At 42.6% G+C, this 19,536-nt stretch overlaps 1 protein-coding gene across 3 annotated transcripts in view; it reads right to left on the reverse strand.

Moving 5' to 3' along the window:
• ubr2 (ubiquitin protein ligase E3 component n-recognin 2) overlaps window positions 1–19,536 on the reverse strand; it is a 96,396-nt gene that overhangs the window by 24,302 nt on the left and 52,558 nt on the right. For all 3 annotated transcript variants that reach the window (XM_030747547.1, XM_030747546.1, XM_030747548.1), the window contains exons 30-35: window positions 1,331–1,539; window positions 1,157–1,250; window positions 916–1,077; window positions 744–832; window positions 605–665; window positions 373–521 (exon numbers count right to left, since the gene is read on the reverse strand). In XM_030747547.1, coding sequence (XP_030603407.1) covers window positions 373–521; window positions 605–665; window positions 744–832; window positions 916–1,077; window positions 1,157–1,250; window positions 1,331–1,539 — 764 coding nt within the window. The remainder of the gene's footprint in view (window positions 1–372; window positions 522–604; window positions 666–743; window positions 833–915; window positions 1,078–1,156; window positions 1,251–1,330; window positions 1,540–19,536) is intronic.

Here is a 19,536-nt window from a genome sequence, read left to right on the forward strand (position 1 = left end):
AACACGCGCACGCAGCCACACAAACAATTGAGGCGTGGAAAAAAACTTGACCTCAAAATCAAGCGCACGCACGACTGTAGGGAGATCAAATGTGCACACTGTGAACTGTCCGTGCTGTGGGGTAGATTGTAAATTACAGTGAAATAATACAGGCGCAACCAGCGATAAAAGCAGTGATCTAGCCGGGGCGATGTCTGCAGGGCGGCCTCGTGTTTGCTAAATGCAGTGACAGCAGAGCTCCGAAAGTGAAACAGTGAAATCCTCACCCCGGCGCAAAGGCGTCTCAGCCCGGCGCAGCGCCTTGCGATCAACCGCTAGCTAGAACACTGCCTATGCTCTGGATGGTTGCGTACCTGTGTCAGGTGTGCATACCTATGCTCTGAATGGTGTAGGCACAGGTGGACCAGCTCAGCACTGGGACTCGGGGGTCCTGCTCATTGGGGTTCACCTTAAGTCCCACATTATATGTGGACAGGCTGAAGGTGGTGATCATCTCACTGATGCTGCTGGAGAATGGGTTCCTGTGACATCACAGTGACATCATCACCACATGATATCCTATTAGGTCATTGATTCAGATAAGTAGAAAGAGCATCTGACTCACTGTGGAGTGAAGTCAATTTGGAACCCTTCAGGAACAACAGGCTCCGCCTCATCTGCTGCACCTGGAACACACACACACACCTTAATAAACATTAACACACACACCTCAGTGTAACTCTCCCTTCTCACAGGTAACTGACCATCAAACTGCTTCCTGTGAGCTGAGTGAAGAGCTGCTATCTGCTCAATGGTTGTCTTAAGCCATGCCTCCAAACTTGGATGTGCAACACTGAAGAAAAAAAAGAAGAGAAAAACAGCTTAGGCAACATCAGGTAAAACCAGGTGTGTACTTCTGATCAGGTCAGGGCGCACCTGCGATCAGGTGAGGGTGCAAGTGGCAGCAGAGGGATCACAGTATTGCTCAGACACTCGCACAGCGGACACAGGAACTCGCCATTTTCCACGTCATAGCTCGTGTGGCCTCTCAGACGCTGCTGCCGTCGCTGTTCCTTCAGCTGCACTGCCTCAAAGTACCTGAACACAGTGAGAACAGGTGAGAACAGGTGTGACATCCTATGAGCTAACTGGAAGGTGTGCAAGTGCAGGGTGTCACCTCTGCCAGCAGGTGGCGTGCATGATGTGTCCACAGCTGGCGGTGTGAATCCCGAGAGAGAGCTCGGGGTGCATGAACAGGGGCTCATGGTGGTCTGAAACACACAATCACAGGTTAAAACCTTAACTCTGATAGGTGACTCTCTCAATGATATCACAGTATGGCTTTGCCCACCTGGATTAGACAAGTTGCGGCAGCGGTTTTTAGACAGAACAGTAGACCTCTGGACAAATGCTGCCAGCACCATTGCTCTGCTATGACCTCTGACCTCTTGCTCTTCCTGACACAGGATGCAGGTGACCAGCTGTCGGTGCTCAGCCCCACCCACCCTCCTGGGACCAACACACACCTGAGACATACAGGTGAATTCTGTACTGGGAGGACTGGAAAGCAGGAGGGAGAGAACATCTTAATATTCTCTGAATAAGCTCTTCAAATGTACCTACTCATCTGATACTAAAAGCTGTAGTGAGGTATATACAGGTGTACCTGTAGTCAGAAGCAGATATACAGTAATCCCTCACTTATCGTGGGTGTTCTGTTCCAGGACCACCCGGGATAATTTAAAATCCGCGAAGTAGGGACGCTATATTTATTTTAATACTTATACATTATTTTAGTAGTTATACACTATTGTAAGTTTTTATAAACCCTCCCCACACACTTATACACCAAATATACACATTACTGTATAACACGTACTACGCACGTGAAGAACGAGTACCACAAAAACCCGTGAAACAGCGGAAATACTGCGATAAATATTTTACACTAATATTGATTGAAAACCTGCGAAACAGCGAGTCCAGGAAGTAGCGAGGGATTACTGTACACAAATGTTTATACACAGTTGTGTATATGAAAAGTTCAGATGCAAAAACTGCTAAATGCCACCGCTGTCAAAAATGAGATAACGATGTTTACGGAATTCTTTCCACATGTATTATACACCAATCAAATCATTTCATGTCATAACCCACTAAATACCATCTCCACCTAGCCTGAATTATCTGTGTGTTGTCAAAAGCCTCTAAACACCACTTCCTATCCACAGGTTTCTGGAAGAGCATACATAGGCTGCCATGACAGGCTGCTACTTCAGCTGCACGGTTTTATACTTCCGGTTACCCAAAGTCAGAGCCAGAGTTAATGCCAAAATTTGGTTACTTTGTGCTGTAACAGGCGGCTTTATTAGTTGGAACATGAGCTCGGGTTCAACTTGTGCTGTTGTCGGTTGTCACTACATCAGTCTGTACATTTTTTTAAATTATTTTATTCTGTAAATTTGTTCTTTTTCCCCAAAATTATACTACCCAGTTGCACATCCTATTACTGTATTTTTTCCTTATGTTTTAAGTTTTCCTTTAATGTACAGCCTCTTATTTTTTTACGTTATTTTATTTATAGTGTGACACTACAGCATACAGCCTACACAAAGCTTTAACAATGCATGGCTTCCACATGTAAACACGTAGCAGTTAGCAAGATGACAGCTGCGTGTCTCCTCAATCACAGCCTTCAGCCAGTCCAGTGTTTCTGTTTCAGTGATCTGAACATTCTGATATCCAGATCAGTGATATACCTTCCACAGAATAGCTGCCGCATCACTACATGATTTCCCTAATCGGTGATAGAGAAACAGCTGACTGTCTCCACCACTCCACTTTCCCTTAGCACGACCCATGCTAAGTGCTTAGCTTGGCCGATGCTCTGGCTCGGCTCTACAGCTGCTTTAAGGAAAATAACATTGCCTTGTTTGTTCAGCATAACTTTATTGATTTTATTGCTTAGAAGGTAATGATACGTCTCGGTGCTCTTATAATTGCGTGATTCTCCACCATCAACACCTTTGGAAAAAACAAGGTGATTTATAATGTGGATGTAGCTGACTTCGGGCCATAATTACACAGTCAGTGAGAAGTGACGGGTGAGGCACTGTTACTGAATTGTCCTCGCTGCTTTTTAAAACATCCTTACAATGTATCCACCTCAAATGTGGTACCATTTATGCCAGGTAAAAGAAACTGCAATGTCAAAATGTTTAAATGAACGGCAAGTGTGTAAGCCCACAACCGTAAACAACAGCGCAACTGGAGGTAAAAAACCGGCTTCTGCTATGAATTAGGGGTAATGGCGCGAAGTCAGGAATACTGTGGATTGCCCACAAAAGCCTCTACATCCCTAGAACCAATCAGAACACAAGACCGAATCATGTGACTTGAAGTGTTTTCAGCACTGCGCTGCACTGAGGAGCTGGCTTTTGTTGGTGGTGATCAAATTGTAAACACAGCGGTAGGTGAGTCTAGCATTATTTTGTATGTAGAAGAAATGTTTGATCAAAATTCACTATTCAAAGTAAGTAAAAGTTGTAACAAGATTTCCGTCTGTGAACCTGCGGAAGGATCGTTACCGACTGCCGAGCACACTTGACAGGAGCCAGCAGTGCTCCTGTTTCCTTCCCTGCCGAGGGTCTCTCACACAGTCCACTTGCAGGGTGACGGGGCGGTGGAGCAAGCCACACGGGTTGGTGGTTTGCCGTGTACCTGCATCCAGTTGGCACTGTCACAGTCCCCCCCACCGTTCACGTCCATCCATCATCACGACCACCACGGCATAGTATCTACTATTCTGTTATTGCTAAAAAAGATATGCTGCCATTTTGCGCTGTTGTGGTTGTACTAAGTGAATCTATGTAGAAATCTTTTTTTTTTCTTTCTGTTTTTTGGCCACAGTGGCTTTTCTAATAGTGTAGATAGACAGGAAATGGGGGAAAGATGTGGGGAAAGACACACGGGCTAATTGGCAACAGGCCGGGACTCAAACCTGTGCCGCCCGCACTGCAACGTGGCAAAAGTATGTAGTCACCTGCTCCACCACTGAGCCACCCAGGCACCCCGTAGAAATCTTTTTGTAATATTTGGGCCTTTTGCCTTCATTCACACTGGGCAGAGGATGGACTAAAGCAGGGGTCTCAAACTCAAATGACCTGGGGGCCACTGCTGGTTCTATCATCTCAGCGGGGGGCCACTGTGTTTTTATATATATATATATATATATATATATATATATATATATATATATAGTACAAGTGCTTGTGTATGTCTTTATTTGTCCTTATTTACTTAAGTATAAGTATAAAAGTAAAAAAGTACAAAGTAAGAGAGTAAAAGTACGAGGTTGTATAAATGTTGAATTCAGTGAATGAATCTCAGCATCAACAGCTTTGATTCGAACTCATCTCTGGTACACTGATGTAACCTGTAACTCTAACCATGAACACAGACACTGTGTACAGTCCAACACAGAGCCTTACTGTAAATACAGTAAAAACTGACCTGTTTTCATACAATCTTTGAATTACACAAAGTTAGCATACCTCAGTTTGTTTTGCCAGTCTTTACCTTTAAATCTAACCTCTCTTCTTCCTCACTTGTCCGCTTTCTTACATCTTTCTACATCTCTGAGTGAACTTCTTTCTCTTTTCTCTCCCTGGAAATACAGCAGCTCTTCTTTTAGCTAGCAGACACACTGTGCAACATTGTATTATTTTACTGTACTGTACTTTTACTGTATTTATAGATAAGATAAGATAAGATAGTGTTTATTCGTCACATGCAGTTATACACAGTACAATGCACAGTGAAATGTATTTTGTACCTGCAACCATATATACACACACATATAAATAAGAAGAATATGAATAAAAAAGTAATTCACACTATACACTATACTCTATATACTATACACTATACACACTTTTACGTGGAATTATAGATTATAAATTATAATATTTACATTGTGCAATAATGGTCCAGTTAGGGCTCAGAGTTGAGCAGACGGATGGCTTGTGGGTAAAAACTCTTCTTCAACCTTTCAGTCTTAGCCCTCAGGCAGCGGTAACGCCGGCCTGATGGGAGCAGGGAGAAGAGAGAGTGTCCGGGGTGGCTGGGCTGTTTTAGGATCTTCATGGCCCTCAGCCTGCACTGCTTGGTGTAAATGTCCTGCAGGTTGGGGAGGGTGGTTCTGATGGTCCGTTCAGCTGAACGAACCACCCTTTTTAGGGCCATGAAGTCCTGCTTGGTGCAGTTTCCCATCCAGGTGGTGATGCTCCCACGCACGATGCTCTCGATGGTGCAGGTGTAAAAGTTCCTGAGCACCTTGAGTGGGAGCTTGAAGTCTCTCAGCCGCCTGAGGAGGTAGAGACGCTGTCTGGCCTTCTTCACAGTGATGTTTATGTAATGAGTCCAGGACAGGTCCTGTGAGATGGTCACTCCCAGGTATTTGAAAGTGTCCACTCTTTCCACCTCAGCACCACTGATGACAAGTGGATGGTAGTCCCTCTGCTGCTTCCTGCTGAAGTCCACAATCAGTTCCTTTGTTTTGCTGACGATGAGCAGGAGGTGGTTCGCCTGGAACCAGTTCTCCAGACCTCTCTCCTGTAGGCTGTCTCTTCATTGTGGGACATCAGTCCCACAACAGCAGTGTCGTCAGCAAACTTGATGATGACGTTGGACTCTGACGTGGCCACGCAGTCATGGGTGTACAGTGAGTACAGCAGAGGGCTGAGCACACAGCCTTGGGGGGATCCAGTGTTGAGGGTGAGGGAGGATGAGGTGAGGTGACCCACTCGTACCACCTGTGGTCTGCTGGTCAGGAAGCTGTAAACCCAACTGCACAGGGACGGGCCCAGGCCCAGGTCCAGCAGCTTAGAGACCAGCCTGGAGGGAACTATGGTGTTGAATGCTGAGCTGTAATCTACAAACAGCACTCTCACATAGTTCCCCTTACCAGTGTCTATGTGCGAAAGGGTCTTGTGGAGGAGGAAGGATATGGCGTCTTCTGTGGATCTATCTGGCCGGTATGCGAACTGTAGTGGGTCGAGGGTGGTGGGCAGTGAGGAGGTGATGAATGTCTTGATGAGTCTCTCAAAACATTTTATCACCACAGAGGTGAGCACTATGGGCCTGAAGTCATTGGGGCTGCTGGGGTGTGGTTTCTTTGGGACAGGGACTATAATGGACTTTTTGAAGCAGGTGGGAATCACACACAGTTCAAGTGAGAGGTTAAATATCACTTTAAACAAAGGTGCCAACTGGTCAACGCAGGTCTTGAGGACACGTCCGCTAATACCGTTTGGTCCAGCCGCTTTCCTGGTGTTTACACATCTAAACGCCCTCCTCACGTCATGCTCCGTCACAGTGAGTGTTTCCGTCCCGGGCTGTTGGCTTCCCGACTCGAAGCGCGCAAAGAAGTTGTTGAGTTGATCAGCCAGAGAAGCATCGGCACTCACCGGGGGTGTGTGTGGTGCTTTATAGTCCATGATGGTGCGTAGTCCCTGCCACAGTCCCCTGGAGTCAGACTGTTGTAGTTGCTGTTCCAGTCTGCAGCTGCAGCAATGTTTGGCCTCTTTAACCGCTCTGCGGACGTTGTATGACGCAGCCTTGTAGTCATCCATGTTCCCAGAGGCGAGGCCAGAGTTCTAGGCAGCGGTGCGGGACCTCAGAGCATCGCGGACAGATTTATCCACCTACAGCTTCTAGTTGGGAAATGATGCAGCTGCCTAAGCAAAGTGGGATTTCCCAATAAATCCCACAACCGTTTCCATAAACTCCTTGATGTCTCCTCCCGCGCTGCTGCAAAACATATCCCAGTCGGTTGAATCCAACGCACCCTGCAGAGCGGCCTCTGATCAGACCACCGTGTCATTTCTCTCACAGCAGGGGGTTCCTGCCTGAGCCTTTGTTTGTATTTCGGCATGAGAAGGACAGAGGTGTGATCTGACTTCCCAAAGGGCGGAAGAGGCTTTGCTTTGTTGCCCTCTTTGAATGGAGAGTAGCAGTGGTCTAGGGTCCTTTCTCCTCTGGTGGGGCAGTCTATGGTTGAATAAACTCCGGTATCACCCTTTTCAAGTTTGCACTGTTAAAGTCCCTGGCTACGATGAGAGCCACATCACGCTGGTTAGCCTGATAGGTGGAAACAGCCTCATGTAGCTCGGATAGTGCAGTGTTTGTGTCCGCCTGAGGTGGAATATAGACGGTGCTGAAGATGACCAAAGTGAACTCGCGGGGCAGGTAGTGGGGGCGGCATTTCAGGGTTAGGAGCTCCAGGTTAGGCAAACGTGATTTTTTTCAGAGGGACGACATTCCTACTGTCACACCAGTTGTTATTAATCATTAGGCACACACCTCCTCCTCTTGATTTTCCAGACTCACTCGTTCTGTCCATGCGATGAACACCGAAGAACTCCGCTGGCTGTACGGCGTGGTCCGGTATGAGGGGGGTCAGCCATGTCTCCGTGAGACAGATGATGTTGTAGTCCCTTATGTCCCTCTGAAACTGTATCCTGGCCCTGAGTTCATCCAGCTTGTTATCCAGTGACTGGACATTAGCCAACAGGATGCTTGGCAGTGGTGTTTGGTGCGCTCCACACCTCAGCCTCTCTCTTACGCCGGCTCTTTTCCCTCGGGGCCTTGTGTGTGACCTGGGTGCCCTGCACCCTCCTTTGTTTGAGCTGGCCCACTGGCGCAGGATGTCCCGGGGCCAAGCCGTATGCTGTATTCTGATATTAAGAAGAGTCTGTCTGTCATACGTGATATGACACAGAGAAGGCAGAATTATAAAGTCAAAAATTAAAGCTATACAGACAAAGCGTAGGAGCAGGTACGACGGCTGCTGACCTCACCGGCGCCATCTTGTTTTTCCTGTTCCTCTTTCGGAGCACAGTGGTATTTTGCTGTCTGTTAGCTGGTTAGTAAACGATTTAATAATTGATCAACATATTGATTTATTCTGCCTTACAGAAACCTGGTTACAGCAGGATGAATATGTTAGTTTAAATGAATCAACACCCCGGAGTCACAGTAGCTGTCAGAATGCTCGAAGCACAGGTCGAGGAGGAGGAGTAGCAGCAATCTTCAATTCCAGCTCAGTAATTAATCAAAGACACAGACAAAGTTTTAATTCTTTTGAAAGCTTGACTCTTAGTCTTGTCCACCCTAATTGGGAAACTCAAAAATCTGTTTTAATTTATTATCTATCATCCACTTGGTCCTTACTCAGAGTTTCTGTCTGATTTCTCAGACTTTTTATCTGATTTAGTGCTCAGTTCAGATAAAAAAATTATAGTGGGTGATTTTAACATCCATGTAGATGCTGAAAATGACAGCCTCAACACTGAATTTAATCTATTATTAGATTCAATTGGCTTCTCTCAAAATGTAAAGGAGCCCACCCACCACTTTAATCATACTCTGGATCTTGTCCTGGCATGTGGCATTGATACATGTCTAGTTCATTTATGAATTCACCTAGATGTCCAGGAGGACGATAGATGACAATAATACCAAGTTTAACTGGAGCACTAACCAATACGGCATGGTATTCAAATGAGGTATATGTAGTTGACCATGGTAAAGTAGTGTATTGTAAGCCATTAGCAATTAGCAAGCCTGTCCCCCCGCCTCGTCCGGATGGATGAGATGTGTGGCTGAAAGAATAGGTACTGGAGAGAGCTGCCAGAGTAGCAGTATTTTCAGGCTTGATCCAAGTTTCAGTCAGAGCGAGTATTTGTAGAGATAAATTATTAGCATGAGCTGAGATAAATTATTAGCATGAGCTGAGATAAAGTCCGCCTTGTTCACGGCTGATTGACAATTCCATAGCCCCATAGAAAGGGTAGTAGTAGTGGATGAGGTCAGTGTTATCGGCCTGAGATTAGCATGATTTTGATACCTGAAGACTGATCTGCGCTTTCTGGCCAACCCGGCGATAACGGGAATGTAATGATAGCACATACTGGACGGCAGACGGTAGCTGATGCGGGGCTTGTTAGTAGCTGATGCGAGGCCCGGTGGTAGCTGCTGCGGGGGCTGGTGGTAGCTGCCGCGGGGGTCTGCCACTTCAGCTGGTTGTGTGAGTTCTTATTTGTGATGGCATCATTGGATTAAAGATGCCTCTCTGCTGGCTGTGCTGAAATAAAACAGGAGTGCTGTGGAGCAGAGGCCGCAGGTTGGACTCAGAGGAGCTGAGGTCTGAGTTATACACATCCCGGGTTAAATCTTTACCTTGAAAGAAGGCTGCTTTGATGTCCATGGAGTTTATTTTCCATTTATTTTGACATATGACGGCTATGACCATCTTCAGGGATCCAGCGGAACAAGTGGGTGAATCTTTAGGAAGATCTTGAGTATTTATTTCTTCAAAGCCTTTTGCAACCAGTCTAGCTTTGGGTACAATGCCCACTTGTGTTTTCTTGAGTGTGCACACCCACCTCGTTGATATGCATTTGTGACCTTCATCTTTTTCCCTCTGTAAATACATTGTTTGTTTTCCAGTTGTCAAGTTCAGTTTGTTTGGCATGTGAGAAAATATCCTTGTTCACCACTAATATTTCAACTCTGTTGTTGTCTGTGTTTGACTTGGCATTTTCAACTATTTCAAGGTTGTTTACTTGTCCCATATCAACTGATCCTGTGGATTCAGCTTTCTCCTCTGGCTCACTGTATTCCAAATTGTACCAGTTTCTGTTTCCCACTGGCCTTTCCTGCCTGGCTGGTTATTCTTCCAGAATATTTTTGTCCTGTTTCTTTGTCTGTATATTTAACTACTTGTCCAGCTCTCAGTTACAGTCCTTCACTGACAGTTGCTGAGTGTGCCAGTGGGAGATCACCCTCTCCAGGTTGTACTGATTCACAGGAGGATTCGCTGTTTTCTGTAGTGCGATGTGGTTCATCCCTTGTTGATGTCACCTCCTCATGTTCACTTTCAAAATCAAGAACTGCTGCTGGTGTCTCAAAAATGTTTTCTTCCATTTTGATCAGATTTATCTAATTAGTTTCTTCCTGGTTCTCTTGTGTTTCATTCACTTTTCTTAGCTTAGAGTGGTGTACTCTGACATATGTTCCACCATGCCTGACAAATATTACTACGCCATCTTGGCCAATAACCACGCCTGGACCTTTCCACTCCTGACAGACTGTACGTTTATAATAGACTTTGTCTCTTGTTTCATATTTTTCATCCGTGGGCCGCAGCTGTTTTCGAAGGGCTCTTCGTATCCTCTCAGAACATTCAGCCTCAGCAAAAGCCTTTCTCATGCAATGCAGTGTTGCAGTGTGATGACTCATCCATGTATTGACATTAGTTTCCAATGCTGGAGGTCTATCAGTTAGGACTGAAGGTAGGTTTCGGTTTTGTCCAAAGACAAGTTCATAGGGGCTGTAGCCGTGTACATTGTGCATGCAGTTTTTTGCCATCAAAGCCCAGTCCAGAGCCATTTTCCAGTCACATTTGTTGTCTCTCTTTACCTTGAGTAACATTTCAGTGAGGATCTGATTGTGTCTTTCCAGGAGGCCGTTGCTCCATGGACTGTATCCTGCAGTGGTTTTAACCTCAGTGTTAAAATGTTCAGCCATGTCTCTTATTTCTTCATTGTTAAATTCACCTCCATTGTCATTGAATAATCTGCGTGGTGGACCATGAATGCTTATCCAGCAGTGAATAAAGTGCTTCAATATCTCTTTGGGTCTTTTTGTGGTGATAATACGTCCTGCACTGAACCTTGTAAAATGATCGATGGCATATATATACCACAGTCCTGGCTCAAGCTCATGCAGGTCCACAGCTACGGTTTCATTATCTGTTGCAGCATGTGTAAACCCACTGCAGGTTTGTGTTTTGGTTTACTGTATCGAATGCATATTTCACAGTTTTCTACAATTTCCTTCAGGATTGTAATGCTTTCATCATCAATGTTGCCTGAGCAGGGCAAGAGTTTTTGCAATCTGTCAACTGAGGCATGTCCAAATTGTTTATGCAGCTTTAGCAGTACTGCTTTTTTTCCTTTGCTGTCATCTTTTCTGTCACGATGAGAATTTCGTCTTCATCATTTGATGTCTCGCTGTTGTCAACCTGACTTTCATTGTTGTTCCTTTCCTTTCTTAAGCTTACACAATAATGTCCAGAAGATGTCAGTTCGAGTTTTACAGGTTGGTCAAACATTGTTGCCTTGTCTTGAGCAATGTCCAAAACAGCACTCGCTCTCTTCAATGATGTTTTGCTCAAAACCATTGGTATATCTGCTGGAACCACTTCTGTCTCTATTTTGCACCTAGTTTCTCCAATTTTTGCTGGAATAGTCACTTTTCTTATGGACTGCACAATTTTTCCATCCCCAAACCAGAAGGGTTTTGCGCTCTTTTCATCTTTAATTTTTAATAATTCTCTCTGGGGTAGTCCACTTACATAATCATTTTTCACCACACACAGTTCTTGTACAGGCAGTGTCAATCACAGCAGATCCCAAAGCTTCTACCATGAAAATCTGTGCATCAGAGAAGGATTCGTTTATTAAGTTTATTAGTTTATTTGACAGGGACAGTGTACATTAATTAACATTATTGTAAATGCACCAGAATTAGCCAAAAGGCTATTTTTCATCTGTTGTCCCTGGACAGATCTTAAAATTGTCTACCTAAAAAACAACAATAAGAGGATTACAATGAACGAATGTAAAAGAGCAATACAACAGATTATAATTCTTCAAATCCTGTTGAAAAAAAAAGAATCCAAGTTAACTATAATACAGACATTAGGATAAAAAATTATACTACATATTAACATAGAGACACAAGTGGCAACAGGGTTGGGTTGAGGGGAGACACTGTCCATAATCCTATTAATGCTGACATATCTGATGTGTTATGAACCAGTTTTTTAGATGCTTTTTGAACAGAGTGTATGTGGTCAGTTCTCTAATGTTTTGAGAGACACAGTTCCACTCCTGTGCTGCTGTAACTGAAAAGGCACTCTGACTGAAGGCACTTTTCCTGAGAGGAACAACACAGTCTCCTCGGGCCGCCCCTCGTGTTACTCTGTGGGTGGCATTTCTCATGTTAACAAACTGATTGAGTGGAGGAGATGTCAGACCATGGATGATTTTAAATATCAGACAGAGATTTGAATACTTGATGACATTTTCCCAACTTAAAAACTTATGCTTTTGTAGAATGACAATGATGATATCGTGATGGTTTTCTATCCAAAATTTTGATTGTCTGTTTGTAAAGTGACTCTAAAGGTTTAAGTGCTGTTTTGTTTGCCTGTGACCAGGTTGTAAGACAGTAGGTGATATGAGACAGAACCATACTGTACATGAACATTTTAGCTGCCTGAAGTGATAGGTGTGATCTTATGTAATGGAAATTTGCAATATTAAATTTCACTCGCTTACAGACCATTTTTATCTGTGATTTAAAAGTTAGTCTAGAGTCTATTAAGATACCTAGGTATTTGAATTCTGACAAAACTTTTATTTTTTCACCTGTCACATAAATATCTGCTTTATTATTTACAATGTTTGATTTAGAAAAGAACATTGAAACAGTTTTGTTTACATTAAGTTGTAAGCAAGATTGGTTTAGCCATTCAGAGACATGGGCCATAGACTGTGAAAGTTTTTCAGCTACTTGTGTTGTGTTTTTACCATGAGTGTAAATGACGGTATCATCTGCATACATCTGAATATAGACATCTGGACAAACTGAAGGTAAGTCATTTATATAAAGTGAAAATAACAGAGGCCCCAAAATAGAACCTTGAGGTACCCCTGTGGACAGAGCGAGGGGCGGTGAGTGGTAATCACTGATCCTGACTGACTGTGAATAATTCGAAAGATATGATTCTATCCATTTTATTGCATCTACTGAGAAGTTAAATTTTCTTAGTTTGGTTAACAATATTTTATGGTTTACTGTGTCAAAGGCTTTTTTAGATCAAGAAACACAGCTCCAACCACACCACCTTTATCCAACAAATGTTTGATATTTTCTATGAAAAAACAATTAGCAGTTTTCGTGGAGTGTCGAGTTCTGAAACCAAATTGCATTGAATGAAGGGAAAATGTAGTGGTATTCAGATGTGTTATTATTTGTTGGGAAATAAGTTTCTCTGCAACTTTTGACACTGTAGGTACGATACTGATTGGTCTGTAATTTTCCACTGACAATGGATCTCCGTTTTTGAATACTGGGACAATAGCAGCTGATTTCCACACACTTGGAAATACCGCCTCAGTAATGGAGAGATTGACAATTTTGGTCACTGGTGTTAATAACGCGGAACTGAATTCTTTCAGCATGCACATATCTATGCCAAATATATCTCTAGTTCTGGAAGCTTTTAATGTTTTTATTGTCTGTAAGACTTCAGATTCTGTGACTATGCCTAGATTGAAAATCGGCTCTGACTTATTTATCAGACAAACATTCAGATTGTTAGGTGGGAAGCTTTGGGCAATAGTGGATATAGATTCAATAAAAAAAATTATTAAAGGCATCTGCAACTTTGTGTTATTTGTAATTTGTCTATTTATGTTAATTTCTAGAAGTTGTTTCCTTTTTATGTTCTGTCCTAAAAGTTTTTTCAGTTGGTTCCATATTGTTTTAGAATCCCCTTTTGCATTTTCTATTATAGTCAAGACAAAAATCTGCTTTAGCCTTGCGTGTGGCTTTAACAGTTTTATTCCTCAGTGTTGTAAACAGATTTTTAGCACTAACTGACTTAGTTTTAATTGCATTTTTTAACGCAAGATCCCTCTCTTTCATTAGTTTGAGTATGTCAGAGCTCAGCCAGGGAAGTATGTTTTTCTTGTGTTTGTGTTTAACTTTACAGCTAAAATCTTTTATTGTTCTCTCAATTGCAACTATAAAAGATTCACAGTCCATTTCACAATTTGTTCCCAGCAATATGTGATCCCAATCAATCTGCTGGACAGCACTTTTAAATCCTTCCTGTTGTTTTTTTGGAATTCCAACATACTCACGCTCTCTGACAGGATGACCAAACCTCTTTTTTGAGAGCTTTCTGGCCACAAGGATTAAATTGTGGTCAGAAAGACCAACTAACATATTATAAGACTTAATGATTCTCTCAGGTCGGTTGGTAAATGCTAAATCAATCTGGGTGCTGCTTGATGTGGTGATTCTTGTGGGCCCTTTGATCATTTGGACTAGATCAAATTTGTCAGTTATTTTTTAAAGATTTTTTCTACATGATGTGTCTTCCCAGTTTATGTTGGTATCCCCCAAAATAATGGTCTGTCTGTTTAAGTTAGATTTTTTCAGTAGATTTTCAAACTTTTCATAAAAAGTGACATCTGAAGAGGGGGGGCGATATATCACAACGATTGTGAAAGACATTTGTGGTGCTAGTATGATGTTTAAACCCAAGCATTCCAAATCATGATCATTCATCCACATAATTTCCTGACACTGAATATTGTTTTTTATGTATATCATGACACCACCACCCTTTGCTCCTTCTCTGTCTCTTCTGAACATATTATAGCCAGGGATGTTAAGTTCTGCAGAGGGAGCATTTTTATAGAGCCAGGTCTCAGATAGACAAAGATAGTCCAGATTTGAGTTAAGCAGCAGGTGATTAACTTGTTCTATTTTTGACATGATGCTTCTTATATTTAAATGCCCACCTAGCAGACCTTTGGGCTTTGCTTTAGTGTCCCAAACTATTTTTGAGTGATTAACAGTTTGAAAGAACTCCCACTTCCGGTGTTTGGCTATCCCTGGATTGAGCAGCTTCCTGTTTACGGTCGTTGCCATGGTGACGGAACGACCATTCAGAAAAGTTTGTTGTTGTGTGTCAGGATCATGCCTCCCGCTTCTATGCGAGGCCACGGTTGTATCGCACAGTTGTCCCACGGACTCTCGACTGAAGCTTCTTCCCGACGCACCAACAGACACCCTCGGAACCAGAGTTTCCCCGACAGACCGTCCCGGTACCGTGCCATCCACACCATCGCCCTTGTCTCCCCGGACAGACAGCTCGGCCACAGTTGACAGAGGGCATAGAGGAAGGAGAGGATCAGGATGTTGTGCAGAGGAAGACGGAGATGTACCTGAACATACCTGTAAGGTAGGAGCGCCACATTTGTCCTCTGCACCTGGGTTAGCCTCTCTTGGCGTCTCGAGGTGGTGCGGGCCTGGGCATGGGTGTCCCCGGATAACATCAAACATATGGCGATAAGTCCAGTTGTCGGAGATGATTGTGTCGGTGTAATTGATTTAGTCTTCTTGGTAAACTTATTGTATAGTGATGGGTAAACCAAAGTCACAGCCAGTGTGAAAGCTCCATAGCCGGTGCTTGCCTTTGCCAGTTCAATGTTTGTTTGTTTGTATCCCAGATCCTCATATTTTGACGAGTTGTCATTTAAATGAAACAATGGTAAGATGTTACCAACCAACTGAGCTGGATCAACATGAACAGGCTTTGAAAACTTTGTAAGCAAACAATAGAACAGGAGTGCTGTGACAACACCTCTCCCACCTGCAGCCATCTTGCCTCCCGGTACCCCGAAGCAGTGTTTGAAAGCACAGTAATGTTACATTCTTCCACATCATCTTTTGATCACTCAACATTTGTTAGTTTCACATGTTCTCTTTTGTTGGGGCAGTCCTTTGCCCAGTGATAAGTGCTTTGACATATTGCACATTTAGTGCTTCTCCTGAGTTTGAACTCCGTTCACGTTTGCCTGTGTATTTGGTGAAGAAGGCGGAGTCGCCCTCTAGTGGCGAACAGTCGTTATCGCCAAAAATTCTTTTCAAGGCCGACTTCATGTTTGTAAAAGTAACGGTGGAACAGGCGGTTAGAGCTAGCTGTTTGTCTTTAACGTTTAGCCCTGCGGTGTCTAGAAGCTTGAATGCTAACACTGCATCTGGCAGTTCCATTTTGAACTTACGTAACTTGTATCGTCGATCAAATTCGATAATGTAATCCATCATGGATGTGTCGCCCTGTCTCTTGATCCGATCAACATCCGTGTAAGCCTCATACTGTATATCCTTTTCTTCTTGTAAAAACACTGAGTCGAGCTTGGTCAAAAGAACACTCATTCCCGTATCGACGTTGAGGTCTTGCGCCGCGGTTTCCAGCGCGCTTTCCCTGCTTCTTTTTGTCCAAGTCTGTAACTAGTCTCCAGATTTCAATCTCATTTTTCCAACTTTCGTAAGATGTCTTCTCATCGAACGACGGAGGAACTTTGTAATTCCCAGCAGCAGCCATCCTCTGCTACCAATGTTAATTCAATAACCACATCACTTACGTTAGAATACACACTTTAATGGTTTCCATAAACAAGACCAACTCCCAACTCCTCCCTCTGACTCGTGCAGTAGGATAATACAACTTAACACACAACACTATTTTTCCAAGAAACATTTGAAAAAGAAGAAAGTAAAAGATCAAATAGCATTTTTAATGCTTTGCTCCGAGTATTTACGGATCTGTCAGGTTTCCGATATATGTCCCCCCAATAGTAAACTCCTTCCTACGCCCTTGGCCATAGGTATTAAAGGTACTGCACTGCAGTGGTTTGAATTCTATTTATCTAATAGACTCCAATTTGAACATGTAAATGGGGAGTCTTATTCACACCCTAAGGTTAATTATGCAGTTCCACAGGGTTCTGTGCTAGACCCAATTTTATATACATTATACATGGTTCCCTTAGGCAGTATTATTAGAATGCACTGCATCAATTTTCATTGTTATGCAGATGATACCCAGCTTTATCTATCGATGAAGCCAGATGACACACATCAATTAACTAAACTGCAGGACATCTTAAAGACATTAAAGCCTGGATGACCTCTAATTTCCTGCTTCTAAATTCAGATAAAACTGAGGTTCTTGTACTTGGCCCCACAAATCTTAGAAACATGGTGTCAAACCAGATACTTACTCTGGATGGCATTACTTTGGCCTCCAGTAACACTGTGGGAAATTCTGGAGTTATTTTTAACCAGGACATGTCCGTCAATGCACATATTAAACAAATATGTAGGACCGCTTTTTTGCATTTGCGTAATATTTCTAAAACTAGAAACATCCTTTCTCAGACTGATGTTGAAAAGCTAACTCATGCATTTATTACTTTCAGGCTGTCCTAAAAGCTCCCTGAAAAGCCTTCAGCTGATTCAAAATGCAGCAGCTAGAGTACTGACAGGGACTAGAAAGAGAGAGCAGATTTCTCCCATACTGGCTTCTCTTCATTGGCTCCCTGTTAAATCTAGAATAGAATTTAAAATGCTTCCCACATACAAGGTTTTGAATAATCAGGCCACCATGTTTCTAAGATTTGTGGGGCCGAGTACAAGAACTTAAGTTTTATCTGAATTTAGAAGCAGGAAATTAGGGGTCATCCAGGACTTAATGTCTTTAAGACATTCCTACAGTTTAACTAATTGATGTGTGTCATCTGGCTTCATTGATAGGTAAAGCTGAGTATCATCTGCATAACGATGAAAACTGATGCAATGCTTTCTAATAATACTGCCTAAGGGAAGCATGTATAATGTAAATAGAATTGGTCCTAGCACAGAACCCTGTGGAACTCCATAATTAACCTTAGTGTGTGAAGAAGACTCCCCATTTACATGAACAAATTGGAGTCTATTAGATAAATATGATTCAAACCACTGCAGTGCAGTACCTTTAATACCTATAGTATGCTCTAATCTCTGTAATAAAATGTTATGGTCAACAGTATCAAAGCTGCACTGAGGTCCAACAGGACAAGAACAGAGATGAGTCCACTGTCAGAGGCTGTAAGAAGATCATTTGTAACCTTCACTAATGCTGTTTCTGTACTGTGATGAATTCTGAAACCTGACTGAAACTCTTCAAATAAACCGTTCCTCTGCAGATGATCAGTTAGCTGTTTTACAACTACTCTTTCAAGAATCTTTGAGAGAAAAGGAAGGTTGGAGATTGGCCTATAATTAGCTAAGACAGCTGGGTCAAGTGATGGCTTTTTAAGCAGAGGTTTAATTACAGCCACCTTGAAGGTCTGTGGTACATAGCCAACTAATAAAGACTGATTGATCATTTTTAAGATTGAAGCATCAATAATTGGAAAGATTTCTTTGAACAGTCTAGTAGGAATAGGATCTAATAAACATGTTGCTGGTTTGGACGAAGTAACTACTGAAGTTAACTCTGAAAGATCAATAGAGCGGAAGTGTCTAAACAAATACCAGCAGTGCTGAAAGCAGCCGAACATGAAGATAAATCTTTGAGATGGTTATGAATAATTTTTTCTCTAATGTCTAAAATTTTGTCAAGAAATCCATGAAGTCACTCCAATCTCATTGTACATCCTGTATAATGACAATAAAGGCATTCTATTCTATACTATTCTATTCAAGTTAAAGTGAAAGGAATACTCGGCTCTACAGAGCTCTGACTCTTTGTCAGCCTGGCTACGGTGCTGAAAAGAAACCTGGGGTTGTTCTTATCTTCTTCAATTAATGATGAGTAGTAAAGATGTCCTAGCTTTACGGAGGGCTTTTTTATAGAGCAACAAACTCTTTTTCCAGGCTAAATGAGCATCTTCTAATTTAGTGAGACGCCGTTCCCTCTCCAGCTTACGGGTTATCTGCTTTAAGCTGTGCGTTTGTGAATTATACCACAGAGTCAGACACTTCTGATTTGAAGCTTTCCTTTTCAGAGGAGCCACAGTATCCAAAGTTGTACGCAGTGAGGATGTAAAACTACTGACAAGATAATCGACCTCAGTGGGAGCAGAGTTTAGGTAGCTGCTCTGCACTGTGTTGACCCACTATAATTATTTTATCTGAACTGAGCACTAAATCAGATAAAAAGTCTGAGAAATCAGAAAGAAACCCTGAGTAAGGACCAGGTGGACGATAGATAATAACAAATAAAACAGGTTTTTGATTTTCCCAATTAGGGTGGACAAGACTAAGAGTCAGGCTTTTAAAAGAATTAAAACTTTGTCTGGGTCTTTGATTAATTAATAAGCTGGAATTGAAGATTGCAGCTACTCCTCCTCCTCGACCTGTGCTTCGAGCATTCTGACAGTTACTGTGACTCGGAGTTGTTGATTCATTTAAACTAACATATTCATCCTGCTGTAACCAGGTTTCTGTAAGGCAGAATAAATCAATATGTTGATCAATTATTAAATTGTTTACTAACAGGGACTTGGAAGAGAGAGACCTAATGTTCAATAATCCGCATTTAATTGTTTTATCCTTTGGTGCAGTTGATGAAATTTGTGACCACAGGCTTGACATACTGGGATAAAGGACCCAGAAACACAGAAGTTGACCCCCCAGTGACGCCCAGACCCAAAATGATCACCCTCGTCTTATTTTCATTAGAATTCAGGAAATTCAAAGCTATCCAAGCTTTGATTTCATCGCGACACTTTGTTAGGGTCTGTAAGGAGTTTGCATCGCTACATTTTAGGGGCATATATATTTGGGTATCGTCAGCGTAGCAGTGGAAAGCAACTTTATGCTTTCTGAGAATAGAAAATCACATAATCACCCGCAACTGTAGCC

This window comes from Archocentrus centrarchus, chromosome 15, assembly GCF_007364275.1.
Source record: "Archocentrus centrarchus isolate MPI-CPG fArcCen1 chromosome 15, fArcCen1, whole genome shotgun sequence".
NCBI classification, from domain to species: Eukaryota; Metazoa; Chordata; class Actinopteri; order Cichliformes; family Cichlidae; genus Archocentrus; species Archocentrus centrarchus.